The sequence below is a fragment of the Taudactylus pleione genome, unplaced genomic scaffold (genome assembly GCF_031769625.1).
Source record: "Taudactylus pleione unplaced genomic scaffold, aTauple2 ptg000069l, whole genome shotgun sequence".
In the NCBI taxonomy this organism is placed as follows: domain Eukaryota; kingdom Metazoa; phylum Chordata; class Amphibia; order Anura; family Myobatrachidae; genus Taudactylus; species Taudactylus pleione.
The window spans coordinates 2653016-2674391 of record NW_028284471.1 but is presented as its reverse complement, the minus strand read 5'-3'; the positions used below and the strand labels follow the sequence as shown (position 1 = coordinate 2674391).

The 21376-nt window shown below is 42.9% G+C and overlaps 1 protein-coding gene across 1 annotated transcript; it reads left to right on the top strand.

The window, feature by feature from the left end:
- The first annotated feature begins 252 nt into the window (after positions 1-252).
- Positions 253-20896, top strand: SLC2A4RG (SLC2A4 regulator). Its single transcript, XM_088467029.1, has 9 exons — positions 253-465; positions 7166-7350; positions 7497-7570; positions 14535-14737; positions 14821-14921; positions 15030-15282; positions 15865-15948; positions 16224-16306; positions 16514-20896. The coding sequence occupies exons 1-9, from the start codon at positions 328-330 to the stop codon at positions 16623-16625; spliced, it is 1233 nt and encodes a 410-aa protein (XP_088323155.1). The 5' UTR covers positions 253-327; the 3' UTR covers positions 16626-20896.
- The last annotated feature ends 480 nt before the right edge of the window (positions 20897-21376 follow it).

Genomic DNA, 21376 nt, shown 5'->3' with positions numbered 1-21376 from the left:
ATGACAACACACAGCGCACAGACATGACAGGGCCACGCCCCCTCGCTATCAGGAAAGAGTTAAGAAGTCTCCAGGGCCCGGCACGCCCCCTTCCACGGCACATGACGCAGCCTATGAACAACAACAAGCCGCAGCCAATGAGAGCCAAGAGCTTGGCCACGTGCCAGACAGCAGGGTGGGGGCGGGACCTTGTTGATGTCTGGTAGTAGCCAATAGGAGGGAGAGGGGGCGTGTTTTGTGTGAAAAGTGCTGTGTGGGCGGGGCCCCGGTGCGCGCTCTCCGTTGGTCGGTTCTCTCCTCCGCTCTCCCACCCCCGTGCACGGGAAGATGGCGGCAGTCAGCACCGGAGCCCGTGACAGAACGGCCGGCAACACCGGGGTTCCTCTCCGCCTCCATCGTCCAGCAAACCCCGTCGCCCGGATACAGGAATCGCCGCACAGCTTGGAGGCCATGAAAAGAGCTGAGGTATTGGGGGTGGGGCGGCAACACACCCCCTCATAGTGTCACCCGCACCACACACCCACACCTGTGCAAACACCCGGCACTGCGCTCTCCCCTGAGCCCGATTCCCGGTACACCGCTCCCCCCAGTCACTGCCGGCTCATACCCGACACGCCCCTCCCAGTGGCTCCCGGCACTGCGCCACCCTACCTGTGACGCCTGGTACTAGTCCCCTCCGAGTAACACCTGGCAGTCCGCCCTCCTGTTGGTGCAACTAGTACTCTGCTCCCTGCCTAGTGACTCCCGCTTCTACCCCCACCCAGTGACACCCAGTATTACTCCCGAGTACCATTGACTCCGGGCGCTACATGCTGCGTGCCCACCAGTGTCTCCTGCTCTGCACACCAAGGGTGCCCATCCATCTATGCCCCATGGCCCCCAATACCATCTCAGTGGTACCAGATAGTCAGGCTTGTGTTAGACCTGTGCGTTCCCCAGGCAATGCCGCCCATTTTATTGCAGCCCATAAGGGGCCGGTGCTATCTGATTAAAAAACCCAAGTAGACTCTGAGGCAAAGTTTGGATCAAAAATGTTATGTCCAACGCTTTATTTTACCTTATTATAATGTTGCAGGGCACGCACAGAAGCAGTGGACAAGGCTAAAATATGCTACTACCAGTTTCCGGGGATGTGAACTGCCTACCCAGCAGGCTACGCCCCCTAGGGAGCTGGCGCATATCACACTCGCCTGGCGCGCACCCCAGCCGTCCAAAGCTGGAGCTGCAAACCTCTGCTGGCTCCCCCCATTTACTATGCCTTGCGCATTGCTTTTTTCTGATGCCCTCCAACTGTGACAAACGTAGTACCATAATTCAACAGTTCAAACATACTTACCGAAAAAACACCACCAACCCCTCTATCACGTTTAAGAACAAGCCCAAGCTTGCAAGAAAGCATTTTGACCCCGACAAGAGAAACAGGTTTTCTATATATATATATATATATATATATATATATATATATATATATATATATATATATATATATATATACACACACACACACACTGAGGTGCATAAATATTGGGACATTGAATTTTCATATTTTAGCCTCTATTCACCACCACAATGGCTTTGAAATGAAACAAACAAGATGTGCTTTAACTGCAGACTTTCAGATTTAATTTGAGGGTAATTACATCCAAATCAGGTGAACGGTGTAGGAATTACAACAGTTTCTATATGTGCCTCCTACTTTTTAAGGGGTCAAAAGTAATGGGACAAACTAAACAATCCTAAATCTGACTTTCACTCTTTAATACTTTGTTGCAAATCCTTTGCAGGCAAATACAGCCTGAAGTCTGGAACGCATAGACATCACCAGACGCTGGGTTTCATCCCTGGTGATGCTCTGCCAGGCCTCTACTGCAAATGTCTTCAGTTCCTGCTTGTTCTTGGGGCATTTTCCCTTGTTTTGTCTTCATCGAGTGAAATGCATGCTCAATCGGATTCAGGTCAGGGGATGGACTTGGCCATTGCATAACATTCCACGTTTTAGCCTTAAAAAACTCTTTGGTTGCTTTTGCAGTATGCTTCGGGTCATTGTCCATCTGCACTGTGAAGCGCCGTCCAATGAGTTCTGAAGCATTTGACTGAATATGAGCATATAATATTGCCCGAAACACTTCAGAATTCATTCTGCTGCTTTTGTCTGCAGTCATATCATCAATAAATACAAGGGAACCAGTTCCATTGGCAGCCATACATGCCCACGCCATGACACTACCATACCACCACCATGCTTCACCGATGAGGTGGTATGTTTTGCATCATGAGCAGTTCCTTTCCTTCTCCATACTCTTCTCTTCCCATCACTCTGGTACAAGTTGATCTTTTTCTCATCTGTCCATAGGATGTTGTTCCAGAACTGTAATGGCTTTTTTAGATGTTGTTTGGCAAACTAATCTGGTCTTCCTGTTTTTGTGGCTCACCAATGGTTTACATCTTGTGGTGAACCCTCTATATTCACTCTTGTGAAGTCTTCTCTTGATTGTTGACTTTGGCACATATACACCTACCTCCTGGAGAGTGTTCTTGATTTGGCCAACTGTTGTGAAGGGTTTTTTCTTCACCTGGGAAATTATGCTTCTGTCATCCACCACAGTTGTTTTCCGTGGTCTTCCGGGTCTTTTGGTGTTGCTGAGCTCTCCGGTACGTTCTTTCTTTTTAAGAATGGTCCAAACAGTTGATTTGGCCACACCTAGTGTTTTTGCTATCTCTCTGATGGGTTTGTTTTGATTTTTTTTAATCCTAATGATGGCTTGCTTCACTGATAGTGACAGCTCTTTGGATCTCGTATTGAGAGTCGACAGCAACTGATTCCAAATGCAAATGTCACACCTAGAATCAACTCCAGACCTTTTACCTGCTTAATTGATAATGAAATAACGAGGGAATAGCCCACACCTGTCCATGAAATAGCTTTTGAGTTGATAGTCCCATTACTTTTGGCCCCTTAAAAAGTAGGAGGCACATATAGAAACCATTGTAATTCCTACACCGTTCACCTGATTTGAATGTAATTACCCTCAAATTAAATCTGAAAGTCTGCAGTTAAAGCACATCTTGTTTGTTTCATTTCAAAGCCATTGTGGTGGTGAATAGAGGCCAAAATATGAAAATTCTGTCAATGTCCCAATATTTATGCACCTGACTGTGTATGTATGTATGTGTGTATATATATATATATATATATATATATACAATTTTTTATTCTATTTATATTAATCTATTACAAATACGGACATGTAGGGTGGCTGGGAATTGCTTCCTGTGTTGCACCCGCGGAAAAGACCCTGCCCCCTTTTTTTTAACCCTTCCTAGCTTCCTAGTCTGCCTGGCTCCTGCTGCCCCTCACTGGCTAGCCTGATGCCCCAGGTGCGAGAGGAAGGACGGGCATACTTGCCCACCCCCCTTTCTTCTCAATGCCCCACCCCTTTCCCTGCTCCGGCACCATCTTTGCGCCACCTCCGCTCCTCTTATCGCTGCTTTTGAGGGAGGTATCCCTTTACCCTCGGAATGGAAACGTTGCGGTTTGCAATTACCTCATAGCCAAGCTCCCACCCAGCTCAATACTGACACCTAGCAGTACAGGTAGGAAGTTGACTGTCGCTTCTCATTTAGGGTACTATTTTTCTTTGAATATTTGCGACATATTCCCCGAAAACACCCGCAAGTATTAAGTATCCCCTAGATGTACTATATAGGGATCACAGCAGATAATTAAGATATCTGCTGCGGTCCCTCCATTTCCGTCAGGAGCGCAATCTGCATAGGTTTCTATGGCGGTTGTGAAGCTGCCAGATTTACCATCTGAGGATGGCGTTAGCCGCTGTAGCCTATTGGCAACGCTTTGCAAAATTGGCCCATTTAATCTTAGGCACCCCCTATCCATTGGCGCCCTAGGCAATCATCTAGGTTAGCTTGATGGTAGACCCTGCCGATAGCACACATTCCTTCACCATATCAAAGGCTGGGCCAGCACTAATCCCACAGTGACGCTCATTATGATGCATTTTTTCCACTATAACGTTCTGCACCAAAGAGACATCTTCCCACCCTATCCTCAAAAGACTCAACATATTGCACAGCGTGTGACATCTGGTGCATGTAAGAGCCCAGGCCTCTGTTGTCATGCTACTTTGTACGTAAGCTGAAATCTGCAACTCCCAAAATGATATATAGAATTTGTCTTCAACGTCTCCTATCTCCACAGAAGGCAGCAGAGAAGTTAAATAATTCCAGTTTAGTGTCTTTGTTAATAGCCAACCTCCTTTGCAGAACCTCCAAGTGGCAGAAACATTCAATGTTATGATAACAAATAATGTACTCCTGCCACCAATCAACGATCTTAAAACCAGGGCTAAGTCAAGTCGGTATGCCAAAATTTTGACTCCTATATTTTTTTTTACTACTGTCCAACTCCTTCGTAAAAGACAAATGTATATTTTACATGCATTCAATCTATACTACAATTTGAACCTTAGGGCAATTAAATCTCGTGCAATACATGATTTAATTACTGTTCAAATAGTTTGTTATGAGATAGTAGAAAAATACATGTAAACTTGGACAGCATGATGGGTTAATTATATTGCGGTGTAATGTCTGATGGTTGCATGTAGTAACTGGTAATTATTACAGTGTAGTGAGTGATGGCAGCATGGGGTAATTATTGCAGTGTAGTCGTGGGTTACAGCGGCAGCATAGAGTAAAACTTATGAGGAAAAATATAATTCCTTTAATAAAATGTAGAGTGACCACTTCTGCTAACAAGTAATTGATAACCCCCTTATTAGTTACTGTAGAGCAGGCATGTCAACCTCAAAATCCCAATTGGGCCAAATAATCAAGGTCTAAGAATGTGTGGGCCACAAGAAAAAGAAAGTCTTATATGCAATTTTGTAAGGTTTTTATTAAGAAAAAACAACATAGTTTAATGTTTTATTCCCAGTACTCGACATCTCTTTTCTGTCACCAATTTTCCTGTTTCGGGAGAAATTTTATTGGATGTGATAACTTTTAAAACTGAACCATTGTGCCCCACAGTAATGCCCCTTACACATTATGCCACACAGTAATGTCCCTTACACATTATGCCACACAGTAATGTCCCTTACAACACATTATGCCACACAGTAATGCCCCTTACACATTACTGTGTGGCAAAATGTGTTGTAAGGGGCATTACTGTGTCTTAATGTGTTACAAGGGGCTTAACTGTGTGGCATAATGTCACCAAGTATGGCAGCGGTAGCAGCATGCTATGGGATGTTTTCTAGTGGCGCTGACTGGCAATCTAGTCAGGATCATGTTAAGTTGATGGGAAGATGAAAGATGCCCATTACTGCACAAATCCCGATATACCCCCTGTCAAAATGCTCACACTGCGGAGGAAATTTGTCTTTCAAAGGAATAATGATCCAAATCATTCTGCAGCAAGAGCAACACTGTAGTGGCTAACAGTAAAATGAAGAAAATATATTTCCTGACTGGTACTGTCAGTATCCTGCTCCGTCAATGCTGCTGCATGGCCCTGTCCTCTCCAGTCAGTCAGTCACTCAGCGCCCACCTTGCCGCCTCTTCTCCTGACACTGTGCTGCGTGCGCTGCCTGCCCCAGCGCCGCGGCCATCCTAACAGCTCCTCGGCGCTGGGCACTGTAGGAATGGACTGAGAGAGACGTCATGATGTCTCTCCCAGTCCCAAGAGACACTCTAGGAGACAGGGGAGGGGGCGGACCAAAAGGGGCAGGCAGCTGCAGTGCTGCCCGCTGCAATGTGTAATGGTAGCACGTGCCCCCCTTAGTAGCAGCTGTGGCCAAGTCCAGTGATGCAAGCTGCATTCCTCTTGTTTTCCCATAGTAATGCGGGGCTGTAGAAAATATGCGTTTGGACCGCGTTTTTGACACACCTGCTGTAAAGCATGGGTAGGCAACCCTTGGCATTAGTGGCACAAGAGTTTGAGAGTGGCATTCGTGTGGTCAGTCCTTCTGCTAGACTTACTCATCCCCTACCCTTCCTCCTACTTTCCTCACAGAGGATACCATTTTGGCATACTATACTCTCCAAACCAAAGACACAAAGCATGGCCTGCATGCCCAACAGAGCCTGGACCCCCTGTGAGTGACCCCGCCCACAGTTGAATAAGAGTCCAAAATTCTGAAGCATGTGTTTGTCTCCAGACTGACAATTATCACCCTGGGTGTGGTATATTTTGTCGACATTGCCCACGTCTACATTAATGTAGACACTAATGAAATGTTGACTTGATGTCGATAAAACGTCCTTGGTGGTATAGTGGTAGCTTACCTGATCCGGCAGGTGTGGCGGTGACACCAGGATGACTTCTGGCAAATCCTGCAGTAAGTAGTGTTCACTGTAGGTCCGGTCATGTCACCGGACCTAGAGAAAGGGCACACTGGCGTGTGCTTAAGGCACGCACGTGTTTGAAAAGGATGCATGGCCACGGGAAAACAGTGCCTGTGAAATGGAGAATGATGTATCATAGACACCTGTGCATGTGTTAATGCAATCACTGGTATTTATGCAACATTACATGTTTATTTTGAAGCAGGATTGGTCGGGATGGCACCTGGCAGTGGTGCGTCGCCATATGGGCAGGGCGCATTTTAGCATTTTAAAATCTGGCAGGACGCGGTGACCCACTAGAACAGCCTAACGGGAACACTACCTGCTCAAAACAGTGGGCCTTACAATCTTGATTTCCTACCACACAAACACGACGATTAGGATTATTTTATGGCAGAAGTCCATTGAACTACAAGTTATGTTTTTTGAATGTAGGAGATAAGCGGAGCACCCAGGGAAAATCCACACAATCACTATGAGAAAAAATAAATTCCACAAAGATAGGGCCCTGGTTGGAATCAAACCCATGACCCCCCAACTGTGAGGCTGTAGTGCTAACTACTGTGTAACCATGTTATCTAATAAGTCTTAATGATTGTATTCCAACCTTTCCTCCAGTTTTGTGTCCTTTAAGACCAACTTTTAAAATTATTTTTACACTATAACTTTCCTAGCCATGCAAAACAGAGACAAATATGTTTGTCCTAAATTCATAACACAGCGTACTCCCTACCACATGTGATTCACAGTGTATATTGCACCTACAGAATACTTATGAGCTTCTCTATCTGTACAGGTATCTGCATTCTACAGTGACACAAGAACATCACTTCAACTTTGTAAAAAGCCAGACCCTCAGACCGGGCATTGCCAGGACAGTCTCCATGGATCACTGCAGTCTTCAAAACTAACACACTTGCAGGCCCATCCTGTTCCAAACTGTACTCAGCCGGCACTGTCCACTGCTGTCCCTAAACACAGGTCAGAGAGGATAATAACCATGTACTGTACAGTAGTCTGGGCTGGGCAGGTGTAAAGGTGGAGAATAGACATTTACTTTTGTAATTTAGTGGTGTTTGGGAGCATGATGTATTTTCTTAGCTAACACTTGTGTGTCTTCTCTCCAGGCTCGATGAAGCAATAGCTGCAGCCGCTCTCACTAGTTTGTCCTCTGGTCCCTTGGTGCTGGGTGTCGGAACAGGTATGTGTACTGCAGGGGTCGACACATTTTTGTAATATCTAGGAGCCAGTTGCAAAGTTTAGGGGCCAGACCACTGTGCCCGACCAAAATATAGGAAAACTTGTATAGACTGCCACACTTACACCTTACCTTGCCCCCAATTTATAGTGCGCCACACACAGGAGGGCACCAGATTTATAGTGCATCACACACAGGGTACCCAATAATTATAGTGGCCAACACACAGGCGTGTATTTAGAGCAGTGGTTCTCAAACTCGGTCCTCAGGACCCCACACAGTTCACTTTTTGCAGGTCACCCAGCAGGTGCACAGGTGTATTCATTACTCACTGACACATTTTAAAAGATCTACAGGTGCAGCTAACTATTTCACTAGTAATTATGTGAGGAGACCTGCAAAACATGCACTGTTTGGGGTCCTGAGGACCGAGTTTGAGAACCTGTGATTTAGAGTGAGTAACACACAGTAGTGCTCTCATTTTCTACCCTTGTTATAGTGGGAGGACATTCTAATGAAATAATCTAAATAGCCACTCACCAGCTGTGGACAGCTCCTTGGAGGACACACCTTACTTCTCCAGTCAGCAGTGCTGCAGCTCCCCAGCGGTCACTCTCCTACTCTACACTGGCAGTGCTACAGATCCCACGCGGTCACTCGCCTCCACGGTGCCAGTAACGATGCAACTCCTCTCGGCTGCGCGATCACTCTCCTGCTGGTAGATGTGCAGCTACTCACTATTCCTCTACACCGGGAGTAATGCAGCTCATCGTGGCATGGTCACACTGTTCCCCGCTGCCGACCATGCTGCAGCTCTCCACGGCGCAGTTATTCTCTTCCCCACTGCATCCAGTGCTGTTGCTCCTGGTGTGTTTTTTTTTTTTTTTTTTTTTATACGATTAGTTTTATTTGAAACTTTTCAATAGTACATGGCTCTTCTAAAATCTAGTCGCCAGGACTAAATGCCCAGGATTTGTCGAGCCCTGGTGTACTGCTGTAAGAGAGGTCAAGCATTACATGCAATCCACCTAAGGAAGTTAATGAATCCTGGTTGAAAAGAAAGTAAGTTACTGCTGCCCACAGCAACCAGTTTCCAGCTTTTATTTCTCAGGTGGGTGCAACACACATAAGCATCAGCTGCTGCCTTGGTGCTGCTTGCGGATTGCTCAGTGGGCTGTAATTGTATTGCTCTGGGCACGTTACCCAGGAATAAGAATGAGACATATAAATAGCTTGACTCTATAGGACAACAATTGGTTCTTGACAGCCATGATTGCTCAACAAGTATGACACTGTAAACGTTACCATGGTTATGGCAGATATGACAGGTATGACCTGAGAGTCAGAAATGGCTATGTTGGGATAGTCCAGCCACAATTACTTAATCTTAAAAATTGTCAGGGCATTTGCAACTAGAATAGATCTATATTTGCATGGCTGAAGTTAATTGGCTTAAACCACTGTCTTAATTCCACACAAAACTGAAAATAAATATATATGAGAGAGTTTGTGGAAGACAGGCGCCTTCAGTGTACCGGTCAGTTGAACAAAGTTCACAGAGGATTTTTAGATCTCAGGATTCTTTGGGAAAATTTCTGAAGTGTCCTCACATAACGACCTTCTTGATGTGTGACTCAAAAAAAACATAGTGTAGCTGATAATAAATATGTGTAAACAGTGCTCATTCACACTAGAAATGGTGAGAATGCAGTCAGTGAAAAAGCACTTCAAACGTGCTCAAAACAGGCCAGTTTCCCGCACCAATGATATCAAAGACTCGTACCGACTTTCTGTCTTTGTAACTTAGCATATATCAGATTCTTTAATTATCCTGGACTTCCTTCATTTCCATAAATATAACGCCTCCGTACAGGACAATATAAAAGAATAAGGAAAGCCTCCAATAGTGCATTACATTTAAGACACACAAAAGTTTAATAGATAAATAAGGACTCGTACATCAATAAAAAAATATAAACAGCTTATCTCTCTGGTAGTAGAGGGTTAACAGCAGAGTATCCCACTCAACGCGTTTCGTCCCACTTGGAATTCTGGGGACTTCTTCAGGAGTAAGATTAGCGTTGGTACAGTCAGGCACTAAACACAAATATATACCATTATCAATTAATTAAATTATTGTCAACCGGATGTTCATTCGCGTCATGTATCCCCATTTGCGCATGTGCGGGATCGCGCACATCTCGCGAATCCAAGCCCTCAGTGTGAAATCATTCACAATTGGGGCTTACCTCCCATTGCTTACATACACTCTCATGGTCTGCGTGTTTCAAACACCCGCACGCTGACTCGCACAAATGAAGGAGAGCAGATAGTTTTATCTCTAGTGGTAGTCAAATATGTATTGTAGGCGGCGGCCATGTTTTTGTAGTCCATAGGCGGCTGCCATTTTTGTTTGGTCCGCATTAAGATAAATATGCAAACTTTGCGGTAAGTAATATATTTAGTTTGTGCCGGAATATATCAGACGCTAAAAGGGCAGGACTGGACGTATCAAATAAATAAATAAATGATCCAAATATTAAACTATAATAATAACGTGAACCCAAGTATATCCTAATAAAAAAGTTAATATAAAATCTAGGTATAAATAAGACTTAAATACTAAAATGCTAAGAATTTCATGAATTAAGACACATAAAACAAAGGGTGAAAAAAAAGACCAATGAATAAAATGGCAAATGTTGGAGGAAAGGTGCGATCTCATAGCCCTCATTTAAACCATTAGGATTGAGTGTATCCAACGCATAAATCCAGTACATCTCACGTTTCGCTAATTTATTATCAAGATCTCCACCTCTCTTATCTAGTGAGACACGTTCAATACCCTTAAAGCTAAAAAAAATCCAGATTACAATTATGAAACTTACTAAAATGCCTATGTTCTTGTATTCTTACTCTAAGAGGCCTTTTCGTTTTTCCTACATATTTATGTCCACATTGACATTCGATAAGATAAATAACATAAGTAGTCGATTTACATACACAACAATGATTACACTTGTAAAACCCTTTTGGTTTTTCCAACCATCCTACAGCACTTGTACTGGGTACAATACTCAACATGCTGGGGGCTAGTATCTCCTTCAGGTTTCTAGCTTTCCTAAAGACCACTACAGGTTTAGGAGGTAATATCGTACTAAGGATTGGATTCAATTTGAGAATGTTCCAGTGTTTATTAAATGAGGTTTTTATTCTCCTTTCTCCCTCATTAAATGAGGTGACAAAACTAAAATTTTCTTGTGTACTCTGGACATTCTTATTCTTGTACACCATGAGTTCAGACCTATTAGTCGACCTCGTTTTAAGTACAGCTTGATCTACAAGATGTGGGTAGCCCCTGTCAGTGAATCTAGACGCATAAATGTTCAATTGTTCCTCAAATGACGTTAAATCACTACAATTCCTCTTTATCCTACAAAATTGTGAGTAGGGAGTATTGTTTCTCCAATTCTTCTGATGACCACTTTTATAATGTAGGTAGCTATTTTTTATATATATATATATATATATATATATATATATATACACACATATATATTAGAATCCAGGGTAGTTTCCATATGTACAGTCCTGATGGAAAGGTCTTAGGATCTTGAAACATTGACATTACTCTGTACTGATGTTTGTATTTATTTAAAAACATTTTGTCACTATTCTACGTGGGAGTGCCGCCTCTATTTCCTGATTGTTTTGTGACATTCCTACTTGGCAGACAATACACCGCTTCTCTGAATTAAGACCAGTTTGTCAGAAGAAAGGAGAGTCCCACAATGTCTTTAGAGATCATATATCTTATTTTAAGCAATGTTTTTGGAGATTACAGATGAGGGATGATATTACACACAGGAAAGCCAATGGAATTCCCATGCTGTATTCTAGCAACTTGTAGTTTATGTGTAAAATATGTCTCTCCACACCAGTGTCACAGCGGGCCTCACAGGACTTGGCTAGGATAAATAGATCAGCTGTTAAAAGGCCATTAAACCCAAAATACAGTTTCCAATATGAAAGGACTTATTGCCAGGGGCAGAACTATGGGAGACAATGGAGGCGCCTGCCGCCGGGCTCCAGCTATGAAGGGGGCACCTCCTCCATTGTCCACAACATATTCACCCCACTTAGGGCTGTAACTGTGTACCCAGAGTGTACCGTCATGGCCCTACACGGCACCTGAGAAGCCACCATACACTAGTGGAGAGCTCATGTCAGACCATTAGCTGCTGCCTTCGTCTATCTATAGCCTGTCTGCATGAGAATTGCTACATTACAGTGTCAGCGGCTGTGACGGGGGGCACCAAATTATAACTTGCCTCCGGGCGTCTGGGACGAACTTACGCCATTGCTTATTGCCATTCACAAATGTATACATGGCATGACAAAGCTGCAGCTATGCACATAGTGATATTGTACCCCTAAGTCCTTGTGTTGGTTCCAGTTTAAAAGGGATTTACCACTTAAAAATAATAATGAGGCCAAATGGTTCCCTTCCCTATACTAGGACTTTAGGGACACCCACGGTTGTTTGTATTTAGCAGGCTCCCAGCACTCCCTCACTGTCTGGGACTTGTGCCAATCACCTTAGGTGCTTAGCTGCTCACATACCCCCAGAGTAGTAGATCCAATACAGAGCCTCTGAGTGAAAGCCAGCTGCTGATTGGAGGAGCAGTCACTAAAATGGAAAACTTTTTTATTTTTCTCTAAATGAAAAGCCCTCACATTTGCACTTATATGTTTTATTTATAACTTCCAGCACAAATATTATGTAGATAAATAGCAACAGATAAGTGTTTGTAACTAGATGCAATATACAGCATGATATATTAATAATTGTATGCATGAATTATATAAAATGTCCGCTATTCTGTGAAACCACAGTGAACTATTGTTTATAGTTAGATAATGGTAGCTGTATATTCGGGCTGTAGTCAGAATACCGGCACATGGGATAAGGGCGCTTAGAATCCCAATACCTGTCAGAATCCCGGCGCCGGCATCCCGACAGTAAGTAGTTAGGGGACAGAGGGTTAGGCACTAGGCAGGGAGGGTTAGGTTCAGGGTGCGGGCAGGGAGGGTTATGGGTAGGGAAAGGGTTAGGATACCTATCAACAGGTGTTGGTATCCTATCCCTGTCGGGATGCCGGTATCGGAATTTAGACCACCGGGATTCCGAGTGCCGGAATCCCATTCCCAACCCGTATATACTACTAAAGCAGTGCATTTGCAAATTTCTTAACTGAAATCGAGGAAATAATGAGCGAAGAATTTAATTTATTAGAGACTTTGGGGTTTTATCTGCATTAATCGTTTTCCTTGAAAGTTGTGGCACAATTGAGACATAAAGTGGCTCATTGTCACTGATTTCAAGTGAAGGGATAGGCTGCCTTCTCAGTAATGTCGCTGGCACCTAGTGAAGGGATAGGCTGCCTTCTCAGTAATGTCACTGGCACCTAGTGAAGGGATAGGCTGCCTTCTCAGTAATGTCACTGGCACCTAGTGAAGGGATAGGCTGCCTTCTCAGTAATGTCACTGGCACCTAGTGAAGGAATAGGCTGCATTCTCAGTAATGTCACTGGCACCTAGTGAAGGGATAGGCTGTCTTCTCAGTAATGTCACTGGCACCTAGTGAAGGGATAGGCTGCCTTCTAAGTAATGTCTCTGCACTGGCTCCCAGTAAAGAATATATCTTGTTCCCATTAATATGTGTTCAGCGTACAGCATTGTTGCCTCAACAAAGGAAATATTGAGTTTTAATAAATTAAACCACTTTAAAACTGTGGAAACTAAAATCATATGGATCTCAAAGGTAATTCTGCAAACAGTTTTTGTTTGAAATAATTGCCAGCTACAAAATCATCATAGTTTGCCACATGGGTAGACGTAAAAACAAATAGACAGTGTAAGTACAAGACATAACATCTAACGAGCTCAGTAGTACAAGGCATTACCTTAGAACAGCGAATAGTGAGTAACAAGTACATGGGCAATGGAAGAGCAACCCACTGTAACCTGTAGGAGCAGGCAGTGGTGAGTCGCAGGGGGAAGATACAGCTCTTAATGATCCTTTACCCATCATATTGGCTAGAAAACAGTGTCCGAGTCATTGAAAAGTGATTAGGAGACAAAAGGTAAGGGGCACTGGTGGCATGGATAGAGAGAGCGAGCTAAGTGGGAGAGCGAGCTAAGTGGGTCCGACTGAGAGCTTACATTGTAAAGGGAAGGGGTGAACTGGCAAGGAGAGGAGGTGCAGGGAGTAAGGGGCCTATCCATTAGCAGATAAATTGAACGATATATCGTTCAGTCTTTCAATTTATCTGCTATGGATAGGCCCTGAACAATGACAGATGCGCACTCCCGCGGCCGATAAATTTTATCTCTCGTCTCTCCAACATGTTGGTCAATTATCGCATATAGCTGTACGATATTAGAAATATCTGGCAGTTTATATGCGGTAAACGATGAACGATATTAACAGCAGCTACAAAGCACTGGAGAGAAAAAAAATCCACTCCCTGAATGATGTCATGCGATATCGTTCATCATTCGTCTTTTGCAAAAATCTGTCATGTACATGACCGATATCTTTCAGCACAGCCACCGGAATTTTCAATAGATATCTTTTGTCTTTCATCGTTCAGAAAAACATCTGCTAACGGATAGGCCCGATAATAGGTTTAAATGCAGTGTAGTGGACCCATAACTTACATATGGTGGAGGCTGCTATTTCATGAGAAATATTGAGTCCCACAGTTCACTATTATATGTATAATATCTATTCTATCACTAACTACTAGTACATTAATAAGCTCATATTTTTGAAACTTACAAAATAGATGTCTCCATTGTGGGCAGGACTATTTTTTTCATGACTGAGTGACAAAGGTGTGTATGTATATATAATAAAACTTTGGGTGGCCTTTCATTTCTATTCTCCCTCTGTGTATTTCAGGAAGTAACAGTGAGGCATGCCCTGAGAGTGTCATTTCATCAAGCTCCAGCAGTTGTAACAGCTGTGACCTATATAACTCTATCCCCTCTACGCCGTCTCCTCCACTTCAGGCTGCCACCTCGTCAGCCCACTCCGATGCCGGCCTTGAGGATTCCGACACCACTCACTTCTTGTTTGGTGAGCCTGTACCACGGAAAAGGAAGGTGAGACGTTTTTCTCCTACCGCTGGTTTTTCTTGTTCCCAAGTTGGATGGCCGCTCTTGAACGCCACCTTGTCTTTGAACAGAACTCTGGCAGATTAATGTTCCGCTGCCTGTGGAAGAATTGTGGGAAAGTTCTCAGCACAGCCGCTGCCATTCAGAAGCACATACGGGCATCACATTTAGGGTGGGTATGACAGGGTCAAGAGAGCCATTGCTGTCCTAAGTGGGCATTCTAATAAGCATTTGCTGCTTACTATAGAGTAGGTGTACATCTGTTTTTTGCTTTGTGCAGACCCAGTACGGAACAGGAACACAACGATGGAGAAGAGGACTTCTACTACACAGAGATGGATGTGAATGTGGACACACTGACAGACGGACTATCTAGTCTGACACCCACCTCACCCACCACCACCGGTCCCCCATCCTTCATCTGTGCTGGGTCCTTGGGAGCAGCCAATAACACAGAGCTGCCTCTTGTATCTCCCCTCAGTCTATCCGCTCCTAGCACACTGTGCCATGTGCATACCGACCATGCCTATCAAGTAAGTTCATCTTTGTGCGTGTGACCCATTAACCTTTGACAAGGGAGTATCTTTACCCAGACACAAGCATACCCAAAAATAGTCTGATCTTACTTCCGAAATGATACTAGTTACACATGGGCCAAAGCACTGGCTGACAGGATCCATGCCTAGGTTGGCCACATGTGTAGTTCAGCTAATGAACTAAGTGGCTTGCTCAGTTATGGGATGCATCAACAAGAGACGCAAACAGTGTTATCAGTTAGTAACACAGCAGCCTCTTCTTTGTCCAATCAGCACTTGTGTTAGAAATTAACACAGAACTGTTCACTTTTCAAATATCCCAAGTTGTTACACAAGGAGCAGATCTGTTACAGCATTGGAAGGGGCTTATATTTACAGACTACACAGAATATTTGAACACATGCAGAAGCTCCATCTTTATATTAGTTTCTCCATGGATAACACTGAGCTACAGCACACAGACCGGTGAGGAAAAGCCAGCTAAACATGAAAAGTCACTTGGATTCTAAATAAATACATAAAATTGGTCACAGATTGTCCACAGATTTGAGTTTTGTCCTCCTCTCATTGTGCCCACAGGCTCCCTCTCCCTTCAGTGTGTCGGTCACCTCTAAGGTCAGCTTTTCCTGGCAGTGCCCACCACTGCTCATCAAGGCACCTTCGGTAAGGACTGCTAAAAACATGTCTGGTTGCTAAGGGTTACGGCACTGTATATGGTAGTGCAATTGGGGGAGAGAATACAGTGTACACAATACATAAATACTAATGATTATATAGTGCTTTTCTTCAATGGGATGCAAAGTGCCTTGGGGTTAATGTGATGACCATGACAAGTTAAAGTTTAGGGCCAAAGGCAGTTTCTTATTTTAACCTTCCCAAGTACAGTATCCTTTAATACTAACGCTATATTTACGTAACGTCAATGCCTCTCTCCATAGATCCGCCCCTCGTTGGAGATCAATGAGAAAAGGCCACAGATCCTGACTGCTGCTTCAAGTACAAAGCAAGTGTCCGGGACTCGGTGAGTATCGTACCTCTCTGTTTTGTCTCTGTAATGTGCGTCACAGTGTGGATGGGAAATCTTTATTAGTGGTGTGACCTGTCATGTTTGTGCTTGCTGCTGGCTAGTGTTCTGTTACGTTACGTGTCTGTTACGTGTCCACTGAGTGTCATAAAGGCTAAGGAAAATATGAAGTCAGCCACTGATCCAGGCCTCCTTCCTCCCCAGGAAGCCTCGTGGGGAAGCCAAGAAATGCCGCAAGGTGTATGGGATGGAACGGAAAGATATGTGGTGCACAGCCTGCCGCTGGAAGAAGGCTTGTCAGAGATTCATAGACTGACTTACGCAGCCGCTAAACCTCAACTGCCCCTAAGGGGCGCCACTGAGTTTTCTCTATAGACTCAGTTTTATTCCAAGCCTTTTTTGTGGAATTTATGACAGTTGTTATACATCTGATATTTTTATAAATGGATTGTATTTTTTTTTTTCCTTTCTTCCTACGGTCTGGAGCTGCCCCTTGTGGGCTGGACCCTGGATGACCATGAGAGGGTTGTTCTCAGGTAGCGCTCCACCCGTTCCTGAGATTCTTTATTGTGGACTGTTTGAAGGAGAGAAGACAAATTTATTTTTTTATATTGTGAGTCGGTGGAGATGGAAGGTGCAGGGTTTATGGGGCGGGAGGGAGATGATGTGTGCTTTACTTTTTATTCTTTCCATTTTGTAGGTTGGTTTTTGCTGCACTTTGCTTTGCACTTTGCGGAGGTTCTGTGAACATGTGGGGGATATTCAGGAGCAGCAGGCACATTTATTGGTAAAAAGGGGGTTTATTGCCCCAAAACTGGACTTCAAAGGTAGGGGAGAAAATGTAACCCTGTATTATAAGTGGGCTGTCCAGCACCTGCTAGTATGGCAGAATTTTTCATTAAATGGATATTATATATTTATATTTTTTAACATGTAAGCCATGGGATATCTATCATCTGCAAGATGCAGGTATCTTCAAGTAGCACCCAGTAGGTGAATTAATACTGCACCTACAGTTTGTGTGATTTATACTTATTCTTTAGTGTTCACCCGTCACTTTCAAATGGTGGAGGCAGCCATTTTATCAGCTGGACCAATGTTCATCAGAATGCAGCCTTGCGTTGTCTTAGGAACCAGAGATGTTACGGCCTCTTACTGATTAGATAGGCTGAATTTCCTTCTTACCATAGTGTTGTCTGCAATGTCAGGAACATTGGTCCAGCACATAAAGTGTCTGTATGCAAAGTCTTCACATTAATCACTTCATTATTGTCATTTTTAACAGCCCTTTCCCTGAATCCTGTTGTAATATTTAGTTGTGCAATATTTTAAAGGGAGACATTAACCACAATAAGACAATCTCCTTTTTTAAATGAATTTTAGTAGTTACATTTGAACTTTTGCTCATTATAAATGATAAATATTGTTTCTCTGCTCAACCAAAAATTGAATGAATATGTTAATGTACAATTTACACATTATCACTAAAGTATTTTACTGGGAGGGGTAATGCCTTCCCATTAATTTTATATATCCATTTTTGTGGCATGTAGCAGGCAAGCTTGCACGTTGGCACCTTTCCATACAATGAACTCTTATGTACTTCTTAACTGTGATTAGCTCTTAAACAGGAGTAAAACCATTTTTATATTAAAATAAGTGTGCTAATGTACTTCAGCAATTTTGTTAGTGAAGTACTGCAGTAATCTAGGCCGAGAGCCAGCGTTATCACCTAAACTCACCTCACTACACACATTCTCCATTCTCAGTGCTCTGAATACAAGGTGTGTGTTTATTTTTTCTTGTTTTATTAATGTCTCCCTTGAAATAGTGCATGTTTGCTGGTTAGATGGCTGTGTTATTTCTCCTCTACCTTTAGAGGTAATGATTTATTGTATTGTATAACAAACAACCACTTCCACGACCAGGTTAGATGCACCAGAGTATTGTATCCCCTCCTTCCCTAATGCAATATAATAGTGTCATACATTTCACTGCCCCCTGCTGTGCCATCTCAGGGAGGGTAAAGGGGAAAAGCATTGTGCCTGGGCAAAAACGCCTGGTGCCCATTAGAAATAGCAAGCACACGGGACCAGCAGCATTTATAAATGTTTGTACCTCTATGGCTAGAGTATTTAAGGAACTAATTGAACATTGCACATGTAATATTGGGCATATCTAGGGCTAGACTGCTCGGGGTACTTGCAATGTAATATAGACAGATCATGTCCTGGAAAAACATGGGCTAAGTGTATTTATACAAGGTTGATGCATTAACCTGGAGACTGTAAGACCCCGTCCTGCCATGAGGGTCCGTATTATGCCCTTATTTACTTGCAGGAGAGCTGGAAAGCTCAGCTGTCCAATGCTTTCATTTATTTGCACAGGATCATGTGAATAGCTCCCGTTGTGGCAAAGCGGGAGTCGGGGGGTAGTTAGTATCTTGCTAACTTTGCACAGTCTGGGGGACTGTAGGAATGTTTAATATTTTGGTTATAAAAAATTTTTTCCGTACTCTGTTTTGTCTTTTAGGTCAGACACTCAATGAGTGGGGGGTTGAAGTGCACAAGGTGTTTAAGTTGGGTTGGACTTTGGGTGGATATTGTGGGAAATATGAACAAGAGGAGTGAATGTAGAGAAGCAGCCTGGTGGACAATAGATGAAGGGGAGCAGAGCAGTGACAATGGAGAAGAATGGATACTGGGCACAGTGGAGCATGGATGCAGGGGAATGGATGAATGGGAGGGTAGGGATGTGTCTACTGGCCACTTGTAGACTGTAAACTAAATTTCCTTGGACACCCCTTGAGTAAGTGAGCTTTAGCTCACAGTATGATTGTCCAGGATCTGCCTAATTGTTAATTTGCCACAGTCCTAATTATTAGGAAACTCGCATTGTTTTGAGAAATCTATTATTTACAGGAGAAACTTTCAAAAAGATTGGTTAAGAGCAGTACCCTTCAGCAGCCTGTAGATGGTGCTGTATACAAATTACATTTATGGATAATATGTATTTGTTATAATGTGTAATTGCAACAATACTGAATGTCACAAACAAATATTTAATGGTGCAGTCTCTGGGGGAATCTATTTCTTTGTGTAAAATAGAACATTTGTATTCTACCTTTTTTTTTTTTTTCCAAATACAGAGGTGCTGACATACTCGATCAGTTCCACAATTGGTTTAGGGGTTTGCAAATAAGTTACTTTGCAATTTCTAAACCTGGATAGATAATTTAGAAGGTAGCACCATGGTGCTCCAGCACCCTTCCAGTCTAACAGACTTGCAATCATAATATGCAGCGCCAGGAACAGAGGAGTGTTTACGAGATTTAGCACCTATATGATATAAATATTTGACGTTCTTTATAGACCACAACCCAATTTGCTCCTCTGCAGTTGTTTAACAACACCTCTAGGGTTGTGCTTTCTGATACATGGCTACTCCTGTTCTGTAAATAATGAGCTTAGTGTTATTATTGTGAGCCATGCCATCCAATCACAGCACTATATAACACAGGGTAAAATCTGCACACATTTTCCTTTTTTTGTTTTTTAAATCTACCTTTCTGTATAATTATGCAACTTTCGCAAACAGCTATTTACTTTTATAAATAACCCAAGCATGTTTATTTGACCCTTCAGTCCTGATGTTGTATTTTGTGATTTTATGGAAAGATATTTTTATTTTATTTTATAGACTCCGTCAAATCAGTTCAGCGCACAAAATGAGGCACCAGGTCTATAGGGCTAATGTCAACTTAATTCAGATCCTGAAAGTTTATATTACAAGGCTACATGATACTACCTTTTTTTGTGGGTGTGTTCATGGAACACCCAGGAATGTTAGGTGACTGTAGAATTTCTGGAAACCTTTTCATAGATTTAGGGTGCGTTTTTGGTGGGTTTGTTGATTTGTGGTTACAACCAGTTTCTTGTTTTACATTCCCAATAAGGGCATATTGTGTCAACTTTCATGTTATAATGCCAAAATGAGAGAGTGCAGATGTGAGAATGGTGCACAGGAATGTTATTGTGCCATTATGCGATCTATGATGAGAGCTAGAAAGCAATGTAGGGTAGGAAGACAGAAATGTTTTGTGCCAGAGAATTGTGGGGCAGCATATTGTGGCTATTGCTTGGAACATTCTGGAGAGCAGCAGCCAATATCTGAGGCACATTGCAAAGTTACATAGAGGAAAAGGATATGATGATATAAGCTTTATTGTTTGTATTTTAAAATTTTAATTGTTAAACAATTCTTGCACTAATTCTGGCCTGGAAAAACATGCCATAGACTTTCGAGGGGCTTGGGTGGGAGCCAGAGTCTCTCATGCACTAGGCGTGAGGTAGAAAAGATGGAGACTGCAGGACTGGCGCTTATTCTGTGCCTGCAGGACAAGTGCACATACTGTGGGTCTCTAGGTATGAAATGTAGTGGAAGGCTGAGGGCTGCTCAACCTCTTCTTCCATTTCCTTAGCTGTGACAGTATGCACACAGCGCCACCTCATGGAGTCTATTGAGCCAAGCACACAACTAAACTTTTTGTCAATTATCCTGGTATAATTAAAGATTTTTCTTTTTGTATTTCATGCTCCACTGTTCTTATTTGACTACGGAATGGATGAGTGAGGTATATATGTTACATACTATGTGACTATAGGTATTTAATCTTAGTCACACGTCAAATGTAATGACTGAGATACAAGATGTGAATTTGTGGTAAGCTTGGTCATTCTATCTTTGTCTAAATGAAGTGTACTTGAGCAGTGCTTGCTTTGTGTACTAGGTATATCCATTTTTCTGCGTAGCTTTTATCCATCATCCAAAAATTTAAATGATGTAAAATGGAACTGTACTTGCTCTTTGCATCTGCTGCACAGTATATGCCCTATATGCTATTTATTGTTTAGCACCAGGCACAGTTATAGGCATGACAGTTGCAGTCACTTTGGAACCCACTTCTGGACAAATGTGGAGCACTGTATCCAAAGTGTTAGACATTAATGCGACAATGACTAAATTGTAACTCCTATTCATTGGTAAATGTAGAGTATAATATTGGAT

Bases quoted from the DNA above. Each gene is read 5' to 3' on its own strand.
- SLC2A4RG (XM_088467029.1), top strand. From the start codon at position 328: ATGGCGGCAGTCAGCACCGGAGCCCGTGACAGAACGGCCGGCAACACC. The intron at 14,922-15,029 runs GTGGGTATGACA...TGCTTTGTGCAG, and splicing joins ATACGGGCATCACATTTAGG to ACCCAGTACGGAACAGGAAC. The intron at 15,949-16,223 runs GTAAGGACTGCT...CTCTCTCCATAG, and splicing joins TGCTCATCAAGGCACCTTCG to ATCCGCCCCTCGTTGGAGAT.